Below are 18,895 nucleotides of genomic sequence, written 5' to 3'. Positions count from 1 at the left end.
AGGCCGCTCCGAATAAACTAGTCGGCCTTGAACCCTATACAAAGGTCGTTCGATTCAAATATAGTGACTGCACGGGATACGATGTAGGACGTTTTACCGGCGGTCATTGGGGTTTCTTTTCGCGTTCACATATCCGACCCGGTCCTTCGGAGGAATTAGCGTGGCTGTTGCGATCAATTTTTCACGTGCGTCGCAAGCTCTCGTCGTTCAGTTGTGTGCTTTTTCTGTGTGACGTCAGGTGAGAATCAGTGCGATCAAGGAAAACAGGATCAAGATGTGGCGTGATCCCCCAGGCGGAGGGTTTAAGATACCCACCTGTATCGCGACTATGCTTCTATTGGCTCTACTGGCATTGACGACCGGTGAGTTGGAGAATAGTAATGCATCGTTAAATAGGAGCGGTTCTATTCAGTTATAAATGGACTGTGATTCGAATGCAATGACGAGGTAAATTACAATAACCGTTTTAATAGAGTGTTAGATCACCTTATGACTGACCTGGGCACTGAGTTTCATTGCAAGGTGTGCTCGAATAAATACGTTTACTTAATAATTTTCCAGAAAAGCATTCCTACAGTTTCGTTCATCGTAAAACAAGGAATCTGAAACCGTCCTAATTGGTCGAGCAGTTCTAATGTTGAAAGAGTTAAGATAGCAAGGGAATACGCGAATGTTCAGATCGTAAAGATCAACGTGAGTTATCGTATCGTTACGATACCAAATTGATCCAACTATGACTAATAAGGAATGAATCAAGACAAACTTCCCACGTATGTAGATAATACGCACGTTCTTAAAATGAAGCAAAACAGTTACCAGTTTAAAAAAGTATGTTCCGAATGGACTCGAAGTTATGGTTATTTCGCATAACGATTCGCAGTTTAATTGTAACGCGTTAATTGCTCGAGAAATGAAGCTCTCGGCGCGAAGCACGTTTATCTGGGAACAAATCTCCTTTTCTGTCCGGCAGAAAGAGGAAGTGGCCGCTGCTGCTGCTGCTGGTGCTGGTGCTGCTGCTCGGAGCACGCTAACCATTCGCGAGCGTGCGTCGCGTCGCTGCGTTGTATCTTGCCTATCTAATCGTTTATGCATTGAGAACGTATGACGCGGTACAAGCTGCCGAGCCAGCAGCAGCTGACGCAGTAATTCATCTTTCCCTTAACAATCTTCCGGATGACACGTTCCTTATGCATTGTGTCCACGCTGAAGCGTAAATCTACTATCACTACTCCCGGCACAAAGTGTTCAATCAGAATCGTAAACGCGATTGTCGAACGAATTATTTACACGTGTATTAACGCTTTCACTGCCACGTCGATCATTTATGGGCATCGCAATTTCTTTATTATTTGTTTCTTTATTGCAGGGGGCAACCCTGCGAGCAGGGGATTTGATCCATTATTTGATAAAATCGTGATAGTATTTTAAATGCAGTTTTAATCTGTCTACAAATTTTTCAAATTGAATTTTTTCCCTCGGAAATATCGAGTAAGCTCTTACGTGACAAACTAGATGGACAGCTTGCCATTTTTCAAATCGGGTAACATATATATTTCTTGTTGGATAACGTGGTAGCGTGTCTAAGAAAACGAGCAAGTGTTGTATGAATAAGTATCAATGAAGATTTGGGTCGAGTGACTAAGTGGCGCTCGTAAAAAATTGCTACTAAAAGTAGTTAAAGAGGGTCAATGAGATATCTGCCCAGCTTATGGATCATCAATACTTCTTGTTCGAGCGGGGCTAGATTTATCAGTAGTCTTGTAAAAATGACAAGAGCCGCGTTTATTAATCCTTAAATGTTATCATAAGTGAAATTGTAGTTGATGCAAATTTCATATTAATGTCATCACTGATAACACTCATTATTTATTTGAACTATAAACGGCAATAACATTGTCGTAAAACACATCACTTCCGAGTTAGCTGGATGAGTTATTTTATGATAACCTTTTCACAGTTGATACGTTCATGCACTCCTCGACTTATAAATATTATAGCAAGAGTTCGATATTTCTCTTTAACAGTTTTGCGATTCGACATGTTTGTTTGAAATTGATGAACATTCTGTTCGTAGTTACGATTTTTTAGGAGAAAACGTGTATTCGAATGTGCGGTCTATTTACATCGAAGCGCTGACGCAGCGTATGCTCGATCGATAGGAAAACTAACGACTGGCGATTCGCGGAATCGGCTAACTGTTCCGATATCTGTCAACGTTGCGTGACCATTAAAGTATTTAGTAAGAAGGGACGGGATTTTCTTGAGAACGGATGGATTGACGTCACACACCCGGCGAGATTCCCTGAAGCTCAAGCCCGGATTTTTCAGCGTTTCTTGTGCTTCAGCTGTGAGCGAGGAGCATCTGTGCAAAGTAGATCGACCCTCATTAATTCCGAACGTTAACGATCCTGCCCCTTTTCTCGCGGAATATTTACGTCACGCCCTCCGCCCCTCCCTAGCACAGATTTCGAACTTTTAGCAATTGGAAAATGTGTGAACCGGTGGGAGGTGTTATCCGTCTGGTCCTCCTTGATTTCAAGTATTGCAGGTTCTCTTAGAATATACAGGGTGTTTCATAAATGCATGTCTATACTTCAGGGGCCAAATCTATAATCCATGAAGAAATATTTCGAACACTGTGCGACCTGAACAGATCAGAAGCTCGTCAAGACTAACGCGGTTTTCGGTCTCCGTGGAATTTCCGAAGAACTTGAAGAAAGAAGCAGGAAGAAAGAAAGGAGGAAGAGCGCGGATAGGAAATCGGCATCGCAGCTGTCGATGCAATCTCCAGGCGTGCTCTGCTCGTTTCGAGTCGGTCGCGGATGGACGTGAAAGGTCCGCGAGGCGTAGGTAGAAACTGAGCTCGGAGCGCAGCTGCCGAAGAAAAGACCAAGAAAACCAAGCTCCGTGGAGGAGGGAACCGAGGGAAAGGAACAGCTGCTGTTCCCAGAACGGACGCCCATTCCTGAAAGAGAATCGCATTTTGCCGGAGCGGCCTGGAGCAACCGCGCCAGGTGAATCTTCTAGTGTTGCGGCTCCGTCATGCTCGGAGATGATTCAGCGTCCGTTGAGACGCCTTTCGGATGCTGTCCATGGAATGTGCAAATCTCGAATCCGATGACGTCATAGATCCTTCGCGCGCAGAATCAAAGAGAATCTGTTGCGAAGGTTCGGCAACGGAAACGTTTAATCGAGCGACTCTCGAGAAGTCGATCGAAAACAGCGATCAGCAACAGCAATGGGCAGTGGCCCATTGTTCGGCCAACTTTTCACCTGTGTCTGGATTTTATTCGTGCAGGTTCGGGTACAACGATGTTGCTACTGGTATGGGTGAAGCAACGTGTGCGAATCTCACTGGGTCAATGGGCCGAGTGAATATTTATGGTGAACCGACTGCACATCTGCATTGAAAATCGAAGGAACGCATTTGCATTGGAAGGAAAGCCGTACAATAATAACGTGAATAACAGGTACCCTGTTTGCTCAAAGGTTGTTAACCTTTTCGGTTTCACCAAGGGTTAAACCAAACGAATCCGCGTTTGCCTCGACGCGCTCAGGAATTTCTCCCGACTTCCTGTCTAGAATGTTTCCATCGACGTCACGTTTTCCGATTTAGATAGCCGGTTTATCACTGGTGACACGGTTTCAACCACTCGGCGCATATTACATTCATTAAATACGAAAACGCCTAAATTACACGGCGCGGCGGGCGCAGCGTGGCTCGTTTCTAGCGATGGGTACGACCCTTCTGAATTAGTATCGATCCCAAACAGCAACGCGCGATTGTGTGTAGCCCTTAACCTTCGGTTACTCGCTCACCACTTTCTGCACATCTGGTTACATGGAACTCGAATGGAAAATAAATTTTTTCCAGTGTAGTAAAGTGTCAATGCATAAAAAGAACCGCGATCTTCTAAACAAAGGAATCGAATGGGAATCGAGCATCGCCTAGCAGGGACCGTGCGCGAGTCCGAGTTTTTCAGAAGGCTCGATCATTATGATCGTCACGATCCTCCCAGCTCCAACACGCGTAAACGCGGCCGTGAGTCAGGCGCGTAACCGTAGATGTGGGATACGACTATATTACAGCGGCGTGCACACGCGTACGTTTGCTAGAAATGTATTCGATGCAGCGTGTCCGGTCGTTTCAAACGCTTGACTATATATAGATTACGGGCCGGTTATCGACCGCGCAGAATCCCGTCTTTGATCGTGAGCGCGTAACGCTGGAACTTTACGAAAAATCGCTCTCGGGCTGATATCGGGTCACCGATCAATGTGCCTTCGACCTTTCTCGCCGCGGCGCCTGTGTTCGTGCCAATGTTAATGAACACCGCTGTTCATTCAACTCGCGCGGAGTAGATCCTTGAATCGCTTCTCTCTCTCTCACTCTCCTGGAAATATTATTGAATTCCTGCATCCGATTACTCCCGCGCGACGAGTGACGAGGATTGCCAATGGGAGGACTTCCGGTCAGAACGCTACGAAAATCGGTTTTCCTGACCTTTTTTATTTGTCAACACATCATCTGCCGGCTGTTCCATAATTTTTCTATGAAAGGACTTTTATTTACCGAGAGAACGGCAAAAACTTGACGATGCTTCGAACAAATTCTCAGAACTTGACAGACTTTGTTTTCCCCGTTTTTCTATCTAGAATTTATACACCCTCAGCGTCTGATCCTACATGTCGCAGTATTATTTTGACCGTGGTCGGAGCAACATCTTCTCGTTCGCTGTCACGATTTCCTAAAGTGTGTCGCGTAGTGTTTAGCGATTGCGTAGAAGCGTGGCGTTTCGTGCTTTGAAAATAGTCTCCGAAAGACAGGTACAATTATAATACTTACAAGGTTTTCTTCCATATTTCTGTTATTTTGTTTCACATTTTGCAACTTGAAATTTATGATCCGAACGCGTCCACCGATCCAGAAATGTAGATTCACGCCTAGGACGGACGACCATTACTTTTTCTACAGCCTGTACAGTTGAATTGGTACGAAGGTAACGAGCCAATATAAGGATAAAAGCGGGACGACCGCAAGGACAAAATCCGTGCAGAGCGTCGAGTCCCGATACGACAAAAGTTCGGAACACCTGTTCCTTCGTACCTGAGCGCGCCTCCTGTCGCTCGCGTTGGCTGGCTGGCAAGTGTGCACTGTTGGTTCGCCAACCGGTTTTGTTCGTAACTCGATTTTACGACGACCGGTGCTCGCGCTTATCCGTTCTGGACGCGGTTAAGTCGGCATGCGGTTACGCAGGAAGAAAGTGGCACAATGAGCTCTTGTATAATCGTAAACACGTGTAAACCGACTGAATATGGATCTAAGAATAAATCGTGACTCGAATGGCGGCGATCGGCTCGCGAGGAAAACTCGCCGTCGATGCTGATTTTCCGAAGGCTGATACCGAGACCTAAGAACCATTCAAAGTAATTGGTACATTTGGAAAGTGTGTTAACGAGTCTGGAAAATGCAGTTTATCTTGTGGAATCAAGGTACAACGTATTCAAGGGAAGTGGGAAAAATTTGAAAAGTATGACACAATTTTTTACTATGATCGCGAATGCCTGTGACGGAAAACAAATCACGCGTGTTACCGTCTCCCGTATGGTCACGTGACGTTGATAGCATATTATTCAATAGCAGACCGGCAACCTGTTGTTTGCTACAATTGGCGACGCGCCAATTGAACGTGGGTGTCGCGTATATCCTGGCGGAGACGGCCGCCTAACGAAACCGAAAGACACGCAACAAAAGTTACGTCGCCCGGTCACAGTTTCGGACTAATTAATCTCTTAGCGTGCCTTCGTTGGTGCCTCGACCCGGGGGGTTTGGCGAGCCGATAAACACGACAAACGCCACCCGGAATCGTTGAATCCGTTTTCCTGATCACCCAGCAAACTTTTCTCTTCTCTTTGTCCGCAGTGGCTTACGCTGAGGATGAATCTATGGGACCCGTGTTTGTCAAGGAACCACCAAACCGAGTTGACTTCTCGAACGGAACCGGAGCTGTCGTCGAATGCCAGGCCAGAGGAAACCCCCAACCGGATATTATTTGGGTTCGCGCCGACGGAAGTGCTGTAGGGGACGTTCCGGGACTCCGACAGGTATGTGTTTATTTTTTACCTTGCCGCTGCACAAGCTGGTTCGCCAGGTATTACCGCTTCGATTTGCAGTCTCTCTGCCCAACCAGAACGTGTTGGCGATGTCTCTGTAAAAATTAATGTAGGAGAGAACAGGGTCGAAAGTAACATTTTGACAAATCACAGCGAACACTTGTACACCAAAATCTTACTTAACCATCTGAGATTTGAACGTTTTCATTTTTAATTCATTACATAAATTAGTACCGATTTTATGGAATTATCGAGACTTCTCGGTTGGAAATCCAAGTTTTAAAAAGAACATGTGCCGCATGCGGGGTAAAATATGAAATTTAAATTTTCCTATTTGCGTTCGCTTCGACGTTGATCGGCCGTTGATAGACTACCAGGCAAACTGCACGGATCGATCACAGTGTGGGTCGACAACCCTAACACTATGACAGAGACGTCGTGTCCAATCGTAATTGTAATCTCACCTATACAGAAATCCTTTAACAGTTGTGCGATGGAATACGTGCCAGTAAATCATTTCTGCACTGAAATACTCATTTTTTCAATTCAATTTACTTCTCACATTAGATACAATTTCCATGTTATTTAAAATAATCGTGTGCTAGTTTATTTGAGCAGCAAAATAATTTTGTAAAAGTCATTCTGTTTTTTTGTTAATCTTTTTCTCACGTTGCTGACGGTTAATTTTATAATGCAGAAAATACTTCCTCCAACAATGAACGACATTCGCTCCGGCATATTTTCCAACAAAGGTTGTAGTATGCGCGATATGGAGCTCGCAAAAACATTTGGCACGCAGTCTTTTATATCGGCAAATATTCACATTGAAAGTATGAGAACAGCCGCTGAAATTGGGCATGGTAAATCCAGTTTATCGAATAGAAAATAAAAGAAAAATGCGCGTTGAAAATTTTTGCGAATATATATACCATAAAAATTAACCTGTTTCAGTTGAGTCACGTTCTTTATTAGGGAGAAAATTAATCACTACTTTCCATGTAAAACATTTGTTGGTTCGCGAACGCTTTTCGCGGAATACTTTAGACTCATTTATCCTAACTAATTTTTATGAAAATTAGTCGATGAAACAGGAGTTAATTACCCACTCGATGGCGAATAAATCAAACTTTTATATGATCATCGACCGTAGCAACAATGCAATTCATTGAGAGGCACTACACGCGACACCCACTCGCCGCGTTCGCACACCGAGAGAAAGATCGACCAGTATATCCTATCGTAATTCTTCATAAAGCACCTACGCCGTGAAAGAAATTAAATGCCAATCGCTGGGTTCTAGATTGGACTTCCTTTTACTCGTAACCGGGCAACTGGTTATATAGTTCCACTTTATTTTTAAATCGTATTTTTACCTGTGTGGCTACCAACTGAATTCTTGATAGACTTTTCTAGATTTAAATTCTTTCTCGTTGTAACTTGATTAGCCAGCGAGTCTTCTATCGAAAGAAAACTGTAGCATAGGAATTATGGAAATCTGGTGTAATTGACTTCCCACTATCGAACTCTTTGACTCCCACGGGTCGCGCATTTAGCGGCGTATTAACGATCTTACGTCAGTAGTTCGGCTAAGGAGGAAGGCCGGATTAATTGTCGCCTAATTAGCGGTAAATTAGAATGGTCGTTGGTGACGAAACGAAAAATTTTCGCAGGTTTTGCCGAATGGAAACTTGGTGTTCCCACCTTTCCGCGCCGAGGATTACCGTCAGGAGGTTCATGCTCAGGTTTACAGCTGTCTGGCGCGATCACCGGCGGGTTCAGTTCACAGCCGAGACGTTAACGTGAGAGCCGGTAAGTGTTATCCTCTTACTTGCATTCCAAAATCGCTCGGGACCTCGCTCTCTCTCGTTGTTGCCTGGCCAGCTGTTACTTACTTCTCAAACAAGATAACGAGGTGAACGACACGCGATCATGTTTCAACAGCCCGCGATGCACGGATCGAACGTCTTGCCACTGTCAAACAATCAGGTCGTGCCACTTTGGTAGCCGCGGCTACTCCTAGTACTTTCTAACAACGGAGCAGATTTCCTGCTAGACCGCGGGCGTTTATGCTAATGCGTATTTTTATCGACAAAGACAGAATACATTGAGCATGCCTACGTTTTTCGAGAAAATGACATTTCTAATTCTGACAACGAAAATAGTTTAGATAGAAAATAGTTTCTAGTACAAAGGGTTAAGATAACAGTGTGAAGAACATGTTAATATCTTGAGCTTGTAACGTAATACTGAGAAAGTGATATTAAGCCTGTATCTTCTTCTTGTAATACAATAGGATAAAAGAGATAACAAGTCCGCATCTTGTTCTTGTAATACGGTAGGAAAAAAAGTGATGTTAAATCCTCATTTATCTCTCGCAATGTTATAAAAAAATAAGATTAAAATTTCAGGTATAATAAATATGATATAAGAACATTTTTTCATCACTAAAAGCTAGATTAAGTAATGACAATGGTAAGACGTTCAAAGGGCCAGGCACAGCGAACTAACTCGTCTTCTTTTCAGCAATTTCGAGCATACAACGACCGACGAAAGTCGTCGAAATTGGGTCAGTATTTCGAGCTTCGCGATATATTCGTGAAATATCGGTGGCAATTATCACGGTTCCACGAGTTTTAGGTGTCGGATTAGAATTACGTGTATTCGCTGCCGCCGCCGCCGTTGTTTACCTTAATATTTATTGCTCTCCAGCCTCCGTTGGTTGTAATGCTGCACACGCTGCGAGTCGATACATGTATGTAACTGGAACATACATGTCGCCCAATGGTCACGCGAAGATATCGACAGCAATCCTGAATTTTCGATTGTAATCCGCACGCGAGCCATACCAGGCCATGTCGCATGAAATTTCCGGTACGATCACCGATTTATTTCAGAATCTCAGCATTCGTTTGTATCGTTGTATTTAATTTACATTAATTTTGATATTTGTTTGCATTGTAATAGCTATAGAAATGGTTGCATTAATGTTGTCGGCACATGAATTGCAACGGCAATGAATGCAGACTGCTTTTGTTTCTGGTATTTTATTCGGTTTTGCACCGATTGCATTGATTTCATTTTACAGACTATAATCGTTATGAACAATACAAATGTTTAATTGGAATTTTAACCCCCTGTGCTATCGAGCCTATGAATGCATATTATTATACAATGCAAAAGCACAGTTTTAATTTCCCCGGAACGTACAAGTTCTGATAGTTGGGAACAGATCGGTGACTATGCGGCAAATTCCGCGCGATTTCACGTGGGACGGTTCGCACGCGTATCAATGTTGACCTAAATGTCGATGGCGATCGAAGCGGAAAGCCCCGAAAACCGAGGTTCGACATGCTCGCAACGTATTGCAGATTGCAAAATGAGAGGCTGGAGTGCAGCGTTCACTGCGCTCGCGAGTCACGATTTAACACGGTCTTCGGACGACGATATATCGCAGTGGTGGCGCAGTACTACGACACAGACGTGAACAAGGAGTACGCGATCCGTGGAAACAGTGCCATTTTGAAGTGCGTCGTCCCGTCCTTCGTCGCCGATTTCGTGAAGGTTCTATCCTGGCACACCGATCAGGGAGACGAATTCCTACCCGGCGACGATTACGGTACCGGATCGATCCGATCGAAACGAACCATTTCGCTTTATTCAATAGAAACGGAACTTGTCGTCGTTCCCTCGAGCAGATCGCCCACGCGTTCTTCAAACTCGGTAAACTCGGCAAACTCCGACCGGCATCGCGAGACGCGTTATTGTCCCGATCGGAAAGTTCAGCGACGCGTTGTTGGAACTTCTGAACCAACAAAGAAATCGGAGAAAAATTTACACCGAAGAATATCGGAAAACTTTTTGCAGGTACACGTTTTATGTTTTGTGCATTTATGATATCAATCAAGTAGGTGCAATTTAAGGGGTTGCGCAACCCTAATGAAATGGAGTAAATCTAAAATGTCTAAAACGACACTGAACTTCCCGATCCGAACCACAGACGTCCTCCGCGACGGATCGCAGACAATTGTCCGAGCACGAATACCCCGTCTGCAAAACGGAGCGGTGTTCCGAAAGCTCGGCTCGGTCACTCCCAGCTGTCGCATAATCGTTTTATACGAGCACGCGAAAGCGTCGTCTCATTAACATTGTTCCCAGCTCGTTACGTTCACCGTCCGGAGCGTGCTGACTGAAATAATTGGAGCATATCGTCGACATCGACGTCAGAACGAGAGACGTCTCTCGTTTCTCTCTGTTTCTCGCGTCGCGACGGCACATGCGTGGAGGCGTGTCTGGCTTGTACACGGGAAGAGAGCGAGAGAGAGAGAGAGAGAGAGAGTGCGAAAGAGTGACTCTCTTTCTCACTCTGTCGGTGCACTTTGACTCTCGCTCTCTCTTTCTCTCTCTCTCTCTCACAGAGTGCACCGATCGTTTGGCTGGCACGTCGACGTCGACGTCGACGCTCTCTTCTCCTGCAAGCTGGAAACTCGTTGCGGGCGCGGCATGAGATGCTTATGCGAATCGATCTGCTCGAAACGGAGAACGACGGCGCGTCCACAACCGGGGAAGCTGTCGTCAACGTCGCGCGATCGGGTTACAAGGGACACCTGGTCCAGGTTCAGGGGTGCTCGGTTAAATTTACATCAGTTCGGGATATCTTTTGCCCCGAGAATTGACTCGAGCACGGCTCGACAAAGCGGAAGATTCGGTGTAACGAGTGGACGCGAGATAGACGTAGTACGACTGAAACATTTCCAGTAATTCATTTCCATTAATTGTCGTCTTACCTTTATAATTGTGGCACCAATGGATAGCCGAGATTCTTGCGATTAAAATGAGTCCAAACACGACGTAAATCGGACTATTTTTGTCGATGTAACTACATAATCAAGACGTAGATCAGGCCTGGGCTACTGATTGGTCAGGAGCTGCCGACGCTCGAGTCGCTACCCCCACTATCGCGTTCCGATCGCACGATCGCGGTAGTGGGGGTAGCGGCTCGAGCGTCGACTCCATGTTAAATCGGTAAAATCAGCCCGATTCACGTCGTGTTTGGGCTCATTTTAATCGGGAGAGTCTCAGCCATCCATTGGTGTTACAATTATAAAGGTAAGACGACGATTACTGAAAATGGAATGTTCTTTATTGGACAGTGTTCGGAGAAGAGTAGGGTTAACTCGTTTGTAAATTTAACCGTGCAGTACCGTATTCCCGGCCAGAGATCGCGATTGACGAAAACCGCGTCGCGATGCGCCGGAAGCCGGGCGACGAGATTATCGGATCGATACATATAACGCCACAGCTATTTCAGATCTCTGCCACCGCGGTAACCAAACCGATGATCGCCTTGTCGAGGCGCTACGACCGTAGGAATTGCGCGCGTTCGACACCTCCGTTATTATCAGCGCATGACCTCCATTTTAGTGGTGCACCAGTTTTATCAGTCCGAAGTCAACAACGAGTACGTAATACGCGGGAACGCAGCGATTCTCAAGTGCAGCATACCGAGCTTCGTCGCCGAGTTCGTTCAAGTGGTCGGCTGGCAGGACGACCAAGGAAACTTTTTTAACCCGGAGGAGAAGAACGGTAGAGATTTCTAGGGGGTTCGAGGATTATAAAGGGTCGAAATTAGGCAGCGAGTCGCAACGCGTTAGTCAACGTCGTATGATAAGCGAAACCGTTCGCGACTGCTCTCTTCTGAGGGGTGCCCGATCGGAAAGGATCGCGCAACTGGGATAGATGGTCTGACTCAGCCGTGCCGGACGCTCATTATGTCACAGTTATCGCTGACGATGTCTGAGGCTTCCCGAGGCGTACAATGGCGCGAAGATTTATTACGCCATTGTTTCGAGATTGTATTTCTCTATTTTACCGGTTCTGCAAGGTCGCCGAAGTGACACTTACTTACGTTTAAAAGACTTTTGCGGAAAATAGTTATTTTATTGAACGTCCAGAAAAATACTGTAGTTCGAATGGTAGTATCTTTTACTAAATAATTCTGCTGTCATAACAGATTCTAGAAAATTTCCTTTATTAGAATATTATTGTGATACCAGACCGGTTGATCGATCAATTGAAACAGTTGAAGATTCTCAGGCTCTGAATGAAAGAGCAAAGCCCTTCGGCCACTTGCTCCCGCAGCCGGAAACCTCAGACACAACGAGTGCTCAGGAAATCGAGAAAAGTCCTTTGCGCAGCCCTTCTATTGTGTGCTCTTGTTTCCCCCCAGTCGTGACTCAATACTACGAAGCCGAGGTCGTGTCCGAATACGTGATCCGTGGCAACGCAGCCATCTTGAAGTGCACCATACCCAGTTTCGTCGCGGAATTTGTGTCGGTTGACTCCTGGGTGGGAAGCGACGGTTCGACCTTCAAACCGTCCAACGACTATGGTACTAAACTCCCGTGGACCCTAACACTTTTTATTTCTCACTCCTCCGTCGTCGTTCTCGCCCACTCTGTGTCGCGTCTCCTTCGCTCCCCTTCGCCCCTCTGTCCCGAGGCACACCAATCCCTCAAGGTTTTTTTTTCCTCCACCGGGCACCCCCGTTCCCCGCCAAACTTGGTAAAAGTTCAAAGTGGCACGTGGTAACGATTCGTTTCCGGCGCGGTCCAGTCTGGCGGCAGTTGTACGGCGGCGGCAACGCGACGGGTTAACGAACCATCCGCTGCGGCTCTCACGCAGGGATTCCACGGCTCTTCTAATTGTAAGGATACGGATGAATTGGGCTGCGACGCGTATAGCGGCAACAATGATCCACGTTAGCCGGAAATCGTCCGCTCGTACACGCTCGTTCATTCGAATCGAGACGCAAGTTTTGCGGAGTCGCGAATTCAGAACGTCGAGACTCCCACGAGACGGTGGAGAGCAAACTTTTCGAAGTAGGATAGGGTGAGGGATCTTCTCGAAGGGTTCTTCAAGAAGGTGAGGGGATCACCTTGGCGGTTTACAAATAGTACCTACTCGAAAATAGTACCAAAATGTACACTATGAATACCGATTAATTTATTGCCTGTACCGAAAATTTAAAATGTTTTTAATTTTCTAATTTATTTTCTCACAAAAAATTCCAATTTTAGGTATTATCTTTAAGCCGACAAGGGATCCACCTAATTCCCATTCTGTTTTGAGGATGTGTGTTGAGATTGTTTTGCGAATACATTAAGTGGTAGATTTTTAGAAAGCCAGCAGATTCAAAATATGTTGTTTACCGAGAAAAATCTCAAAATGTAGCCTTAAGACGAACGGAGGAATGGGAACACCCTCTTAAGGAGAGTACTGTGAGATAGCAGAGCAAAATCTGGGACTAGGAGATCGGGGAGAGTAATGGATCTTCCTAATTTGCATCGGCAAGAAATCTCCTTGAAGCGTATGCTCCGCTGAACTACCGACCACCTTGATGTCTCACGGATTTCCTGTGTATACAGGGCGTTCAGTAACCAATGGCACAACCAGGGAGGTGGTGATTCAACATGATACAGAATGAAAAATATAGATTACAATTTTCGTATGCTCGGCCTCCTATCTAAGAAAAGTGTCTTTGAAAGTTCATCGGGTAAGCGCAAACTTATCAAGTCTCGTCTTAACGAGTTTCAGTGTAAACTCTCTTTTACAGACCTTTTTTTCAATATTTGTGAACATCAAACGATGAACGCACAGATTAAGATTAAGCTTTTTCAATTTTCAGGAAATTTTAATAACCGTTGGAAACGATGCACTGGTCGTGTTCTTTTTATTACTTTTCTACAGACGCATTTTATAACAATTGCATAAATGCTACAGTAAATTTGAAAAAAGAGATTTTATAGGCCGATATACGGTTTAGCTTTTATTCAAAACAATATTTCATATAGCTTAAAAAAGGGCTCGAAATTTACTCGCGATTGCAACGCGTAACGCCCTGTAGAATCACCACCTACCCATTGTTTACTAAACCCTGCATACAGGGTGAATCTAGGTCAGGCTATAACTCTATTTCTATTGCAGATAGGAAAAAATTGCATAGGACAATTTCGCGTTGTTCAGTGAGCTCTATTGTCGGGCAGTTCGATCTTCCACAGAAATGAATCGATTCCAAAATACAATTGTACTTTTTTTTATGGAACGCATCAATCCTTTTTACATGTTGCGATTCTTCGTGCCTTTATGAGCAATCAGCAAACAGTATTCAGAGGTAATATTCGAAAATTCATTTTTATTCAAGCTGACGAAAATAATTAAATAATGCAAAAAATTGTAACGCTCCATTTTTTTTTAACACTAAACCTACCGAGCCTTAAAAGTGACCAATACATGTTGTCTTACAAAAATGACGAGATTGAGTTTATTTGCTCTCCTATATATATTTATTTAATCGTTTCACACGAAAGCATCTTTACAAGTTCAGTAATCGTAAAATAAAAAATCTAGAACGGTCATTTTGACCGGCGGTGGTAGGTTTAGTGTCAACAAAGTACAATAGCACTTTGGAATTGTGCTAATACACTTCCGTAAAAGATCGAACAACTGTTGAGAGCTAAATAAACAATATAAAATGTCTAAAGAGTGCAATCTTTTCGTATCCATAATAACGAATTAGGCGATTTAATGGTGGTTTTTCGGAGAATCCGTCGATCGAAGATAGTTAGCCAATTTTGTACGACAGTCGTGACGCAGCCGTATCAGCCGGAAATTCTGACGGAATACGTGATCAGGGGCAACAGCGCGATCTTGAAGTGCAGCATCCCGAGTTACATCGCGGAGTTCGTTACTGTCGAGGCGTGGATCAGGGAGGACGGCGAGGTCTATCTTCCGGAGGATCCTGCTATCGGGCAGGGTACTATAGGTTCAAGTTAATCGGGGTTAGACACGCCTCATGGTGAATTCGCTTGTCCTCTCCGGCGCGGCGCAGCGGCGCGACGGTTCTGCGGGAACTTTGCTCCGCATTACGATTAATCCTGGAGCCCAGCCGCCTAGTCTCGTCTCCTCGAGAGGGAACGCGAACGGGACGGACGTGAAAGCGCGTCGGGGAACGTCCGACGATTACTTTGAAACGTCGCGTCGCGCGTCCCGCTTGCGCTTCACGGAGAGACGCGAATTGCCAGGGAATCTGTCGCGTACCCTGAGGCGTGTCGTCGGGTTCTGTCAACTAACCTGATCGAACTACACCTCTCGACAAAATTATGAGACGCCCAGGAAATTGCCGGATCAACAGCTCCATGTTGCTTTCACACATTTTTGCCTCTGTTCGCCATTCGCGAAAACACCCGAGGCACATAAATAGGCTCTTATCTTAAAATGCATTAATCATTTACCTTGAAGCGCGCAACGGTTTCAGCATAAGCACCCAATAATTTCCCAAAATAGAACTCGTTTCAGAAACTATTTTAATTATAATTTGGAGCGTCTCGAAATTTCGTCGACTGGTACAACCGTGCAGCTGTGCACTGTGTGCCGCATAGTCGCGCGATCTTTGCGCATTGTTGCAACCTGATCGTCTAACACGCGTTATCCTGGCGTGCCCGCGCGGGCAGTCGTTTCGCAGTTCTACGTGACCGAGGCCGAGAACGAGTACGTGATTCGGGCGAACAGCGCGATCATGAAATGCAAAATACCGAGTTTCGTGTCCGAGTTCGTTCAGGTGGATCAATGGATAGCCGACGATGGAACGATATACACGGCCGGCGAGGAATACGGTAGGCGCAGGAGGAGGACGTGTGCGACAACTTTCTCTCTCGCCCTGCGAGATACAATAATAGTCTCCGTTTTTTTTTCTCTTTTTGGTTCTTCTTCTCTCTCCCTCCATTTACTTTTCATTTCTCCTCTTCCTCGAACGCGAGGCGAATCCGCAAGGGAACCACACGGGGCGCGTGGGAGTCGGCGAGCGTCACGCGATACGACGATACCGTTCCGTGTTTTATTTTGTTACTGTACCACGTGTTATTGTACACGTTATACGGGTTCGTGTCTTGTCGGCTGTCTTCTGGGAATACGCGCGTTGCAGTGGTCCAGCAGTTCTACGAGACGAGGGTCATCGACGAGTTCGTCTTGCGCGGCAACACGGCTACCTTGAAGTGTCTCGTGCCTAGCTTTGTGGCGGATTTCGTAGACGTGATCGAGTGGCTGGCTGTCGAGGATGGGTCCACCTACTCCGCGAACAGCCAAGAAGAAAAGGGTACTTCTCGCGTCTCGATTAAAAAGAATAACGGGGGGGACGAGAATATTTAGCGGGCCTGCGATGAGCACGACTCTCTCACCCCTTCGCTGCTGTCGCCCCGCATGCGTGGGCTGTGTCGAAAATTCTGCTACCATAGGGGAGCCTTTATATGGCCGAATAAGTCGCTTTCGTGCGGTAGAATAACACTTAGCACGTTGAATTTCCGAGCTTGCTGGATAGACAGCTTTTTACAAAATTCACTTTTAAATTTTCTTCTGGATTTTCTGAGTTTTCATCATTTTCGACACACCCTGCAAACCTTGCCAGTTTTGTTCTTACACTGTTGTAAGACGTTTAGAGTTGCTCGAACCGATTCTTCGGACGATGTCTACTAAAAGTGAAGACTACCGCGCCACAATGTTAAAATTAGATTATTTACCGGCAATTTTTAATTAATTTCTTTCATTACCTAGTAGACCTAACATCTAAAAACCTCGAGTCGTCGTGTGATCCAATTTTGAGAAAGTTAATTTTGAAAGGGTATGCACTTTTGTCCCCGACTCTACGCGAGCTGTAATCCTTATTTTAGTATCCTGAATCAGTGTCTGCAGATTCCTGACTCACCCTGTACATTCGCGTTGGGCAAATAGCTCTGAACAGGGCAAGCAATCTCGAGCAATCAAGCAGAAATCTAGAAACGACAAAAGGCATCGTCGAGGGATCGGTCGACAACAAACACGGTCCTCTCGAGCGTGCCATCGAAAGCAGTTTCCACACCGCGGCCGACGCGGTCGAGCCGCCTACGTTTAATTTTACTAAACGAGTCCTGCTGGCGCGGCGTGGCGGTTTTAATGGAATTAATAAATTGAATCAGCATCGTGCTCATCCCTCGCGCGAACAGAGGCCGGTCTCGCTGCGCGCTTTGACGCGCCGGGTATTATTGTCGGGGGTCTCAGGGTGCACAGGATGCACAAAGCAACCGAGGGAAGGAGAGAGAGGGAGGGAAAGAGAGAGAGAGAGAGAGAGAGAGAGAGGCGGGGCACAGTCTGATAGAGTGGAACGCGTAATTTGCTCGTCTATGAGAAGCCAGCTTGCCCATTCCGTTGGCCGATGATGCAAACGAGAAACGGAGGCAGAGCGTGCGGCTGGCAGTGGCCTTGATCCTCGTCGCGATCCTCGTCGCCACGACGGGGATCAGCCACGAGAGACGGGATTAACGGAGCACATAGATCCCATTAGCGTTCTCCGCGAACAGGGCCATCCAGTTTCGTTCGGTTGACCGGCGGTCGATGGTAACGCGTAATGGAATCTAATCGACGGTCAGTTAGCGGGTTAGCGCCCCGAAGGAACTCGAAGTATCCGTCCGGATCGATCGGATTAAACCGCGGAGCACGGTGAATCCGAATCTCACAGATTTTGCGCCGATTTGTTTGACCGGGTAGACGGACGTCGCTTCATCGGTCTACACGCGGCGACGATACGACCCGATCGCGCGGGTAAACGCTATAAAACGGACCGTGGTAATATTTTCCCGGCAAATGTTTGACCGTTCGATCGCCGGAGCGACGGCGATTAAGTGGAGCAACGAATCGGGGTCGGCGGTCGTACCCGTTCGTGATTTCGGATTAGATTAAACCGGAGACTAATCAAACCGACGAGGAAATTGATGTTCGCTGGCTAGCTTAATTTCCATCCGAGCAAAGAGAGAGCGCCGCCGTGGAAACGACTCGCGCGCGAGCCAGCGTGGTTCATTGAAATTTTAATCGACCGGATCAAAGCCCGAACAGAGCACGGCTCGTCGTCGTGTCCGGCTTTGCGGGATATGTGTGTGTGCGTGTGTGTGGGTGTGTATCTGTTTTCTTTTATCGACGCGACACACTTTTATTTGCCACCTCTGTGTTCGGTTGATTGCAGTGGTCGCCCAATACTTCGAGATTCAGGTTTACGATCAGTTCGCGATCCGTGGAAACGCCGCGATATTCAAGTGTCAGGTCCCGTCGTTCGTCGCCGACCACGTGGACGTTGTGGGATGGATCGATTCGAACGACGGCAGTTACGTTGCCGACGGACAATCATACGGTACCAATCAGCATGCAACACCAACGGATCAACCATTCCCGGCGAAACTGCGGAACAACTCACCCTTCGATGATTTTTGGATATGCGATAGATCTCAACAGTTTGAACAACTTTTTCCTCTGGGCGTTAGTCGAGGTCTCGCTTAGTTTTCGAGATATTCGCAGAAAACCGTCGGCATCAGGTCCAGACGCTACTCCCCGCTATATGTGACTCGATTCACAACGTCACGTGGCTACTCCGGTATCGGCAAAGAGAGGGTAACTGTATTCCCCTGAATTCTCGCGGTCTGGGGACACTGCCCGAATTATGCCTGCTCGAGCCCACTTCAAATGGAACACCCTGTATCGGCAGAGTTCACTGTAGCGATACCGATAGTTGCTCGCGAATATCTCGGAGACTAAGCGGGACCGCCGCTAATATGCAAAGGAAAAAGTTGTTCAATATGTCGATTGCTACCACCGTGTGTATAAAAATCATGGAAATCGGAGGCTAGCCGCGGTTTCATTCCCATTTTCTTTTTCCGTCGGGAGAGATTGCTGCTGCCGCGCGTTCAATTTCGCGTTACTTGCT

General features: G+C 46.2%; 1 protein-coding gene across 19 annotated transcripts in view; it reads left to right on the top strand.

Annotated features, from left to right (window-relative positions):
* The window catches only part of Dscam1 (Down syndrome cell adhesion molecule 1), an 81,218-nt gene that overhangs the window by 2,314 nt on the left and 60,009 nt on the right, over positions 1-18,895 (top strand). For 16 of the 19 annotated variants that reach the window (XM_076799401.1, XM_076799400.1, XM_076799408.1 and 13 more), the window contains exons 2-5: positions 239-362; positions 5,924-6,105; positions 7,785-7,923; positions 14,756-14,926. In XM_076799401.1, the coding sequence (XP_076655516.1) occupies positions 275-362; positions 5,924-6,105; positions 7,785-7,923; positions 14,756-14,926 (580 nt within the window). In that variant the 5' untranslated portion in view covers positions 239-274. Of the gene's footprint in view, positions 1-238; positions 363-5,923; positions 6,106-7,784; positions 7,924-9,568; positions 9,731-12,340; positions 12,503-14,755; positions 14,927-16,093; positions 16,265-18,895 lie in introns of all 19 variants that reach the window. The other 3 variants (XM_076799391.1, XM_076799394.1, XM_076799404.1) reach the window with 3 other exon arrangements.

This window comes from Halictus rubicundus, chromosome 13, assembly GCF_050948215.1.
Source record: "Halictus rubicundus isolate RS-2024b chromosome 13, iyHalRubi1_principal, whole genome shotgun sequence".
NCBI lineage: Eukaryota > Metazoa > Arthropoda > Insecta > Hymenoptera > Halictidae > Halictus > Halictus rubicundus.
This window is presented reverse-complemented; position numbering and strand designations above follow the sequence as displayed.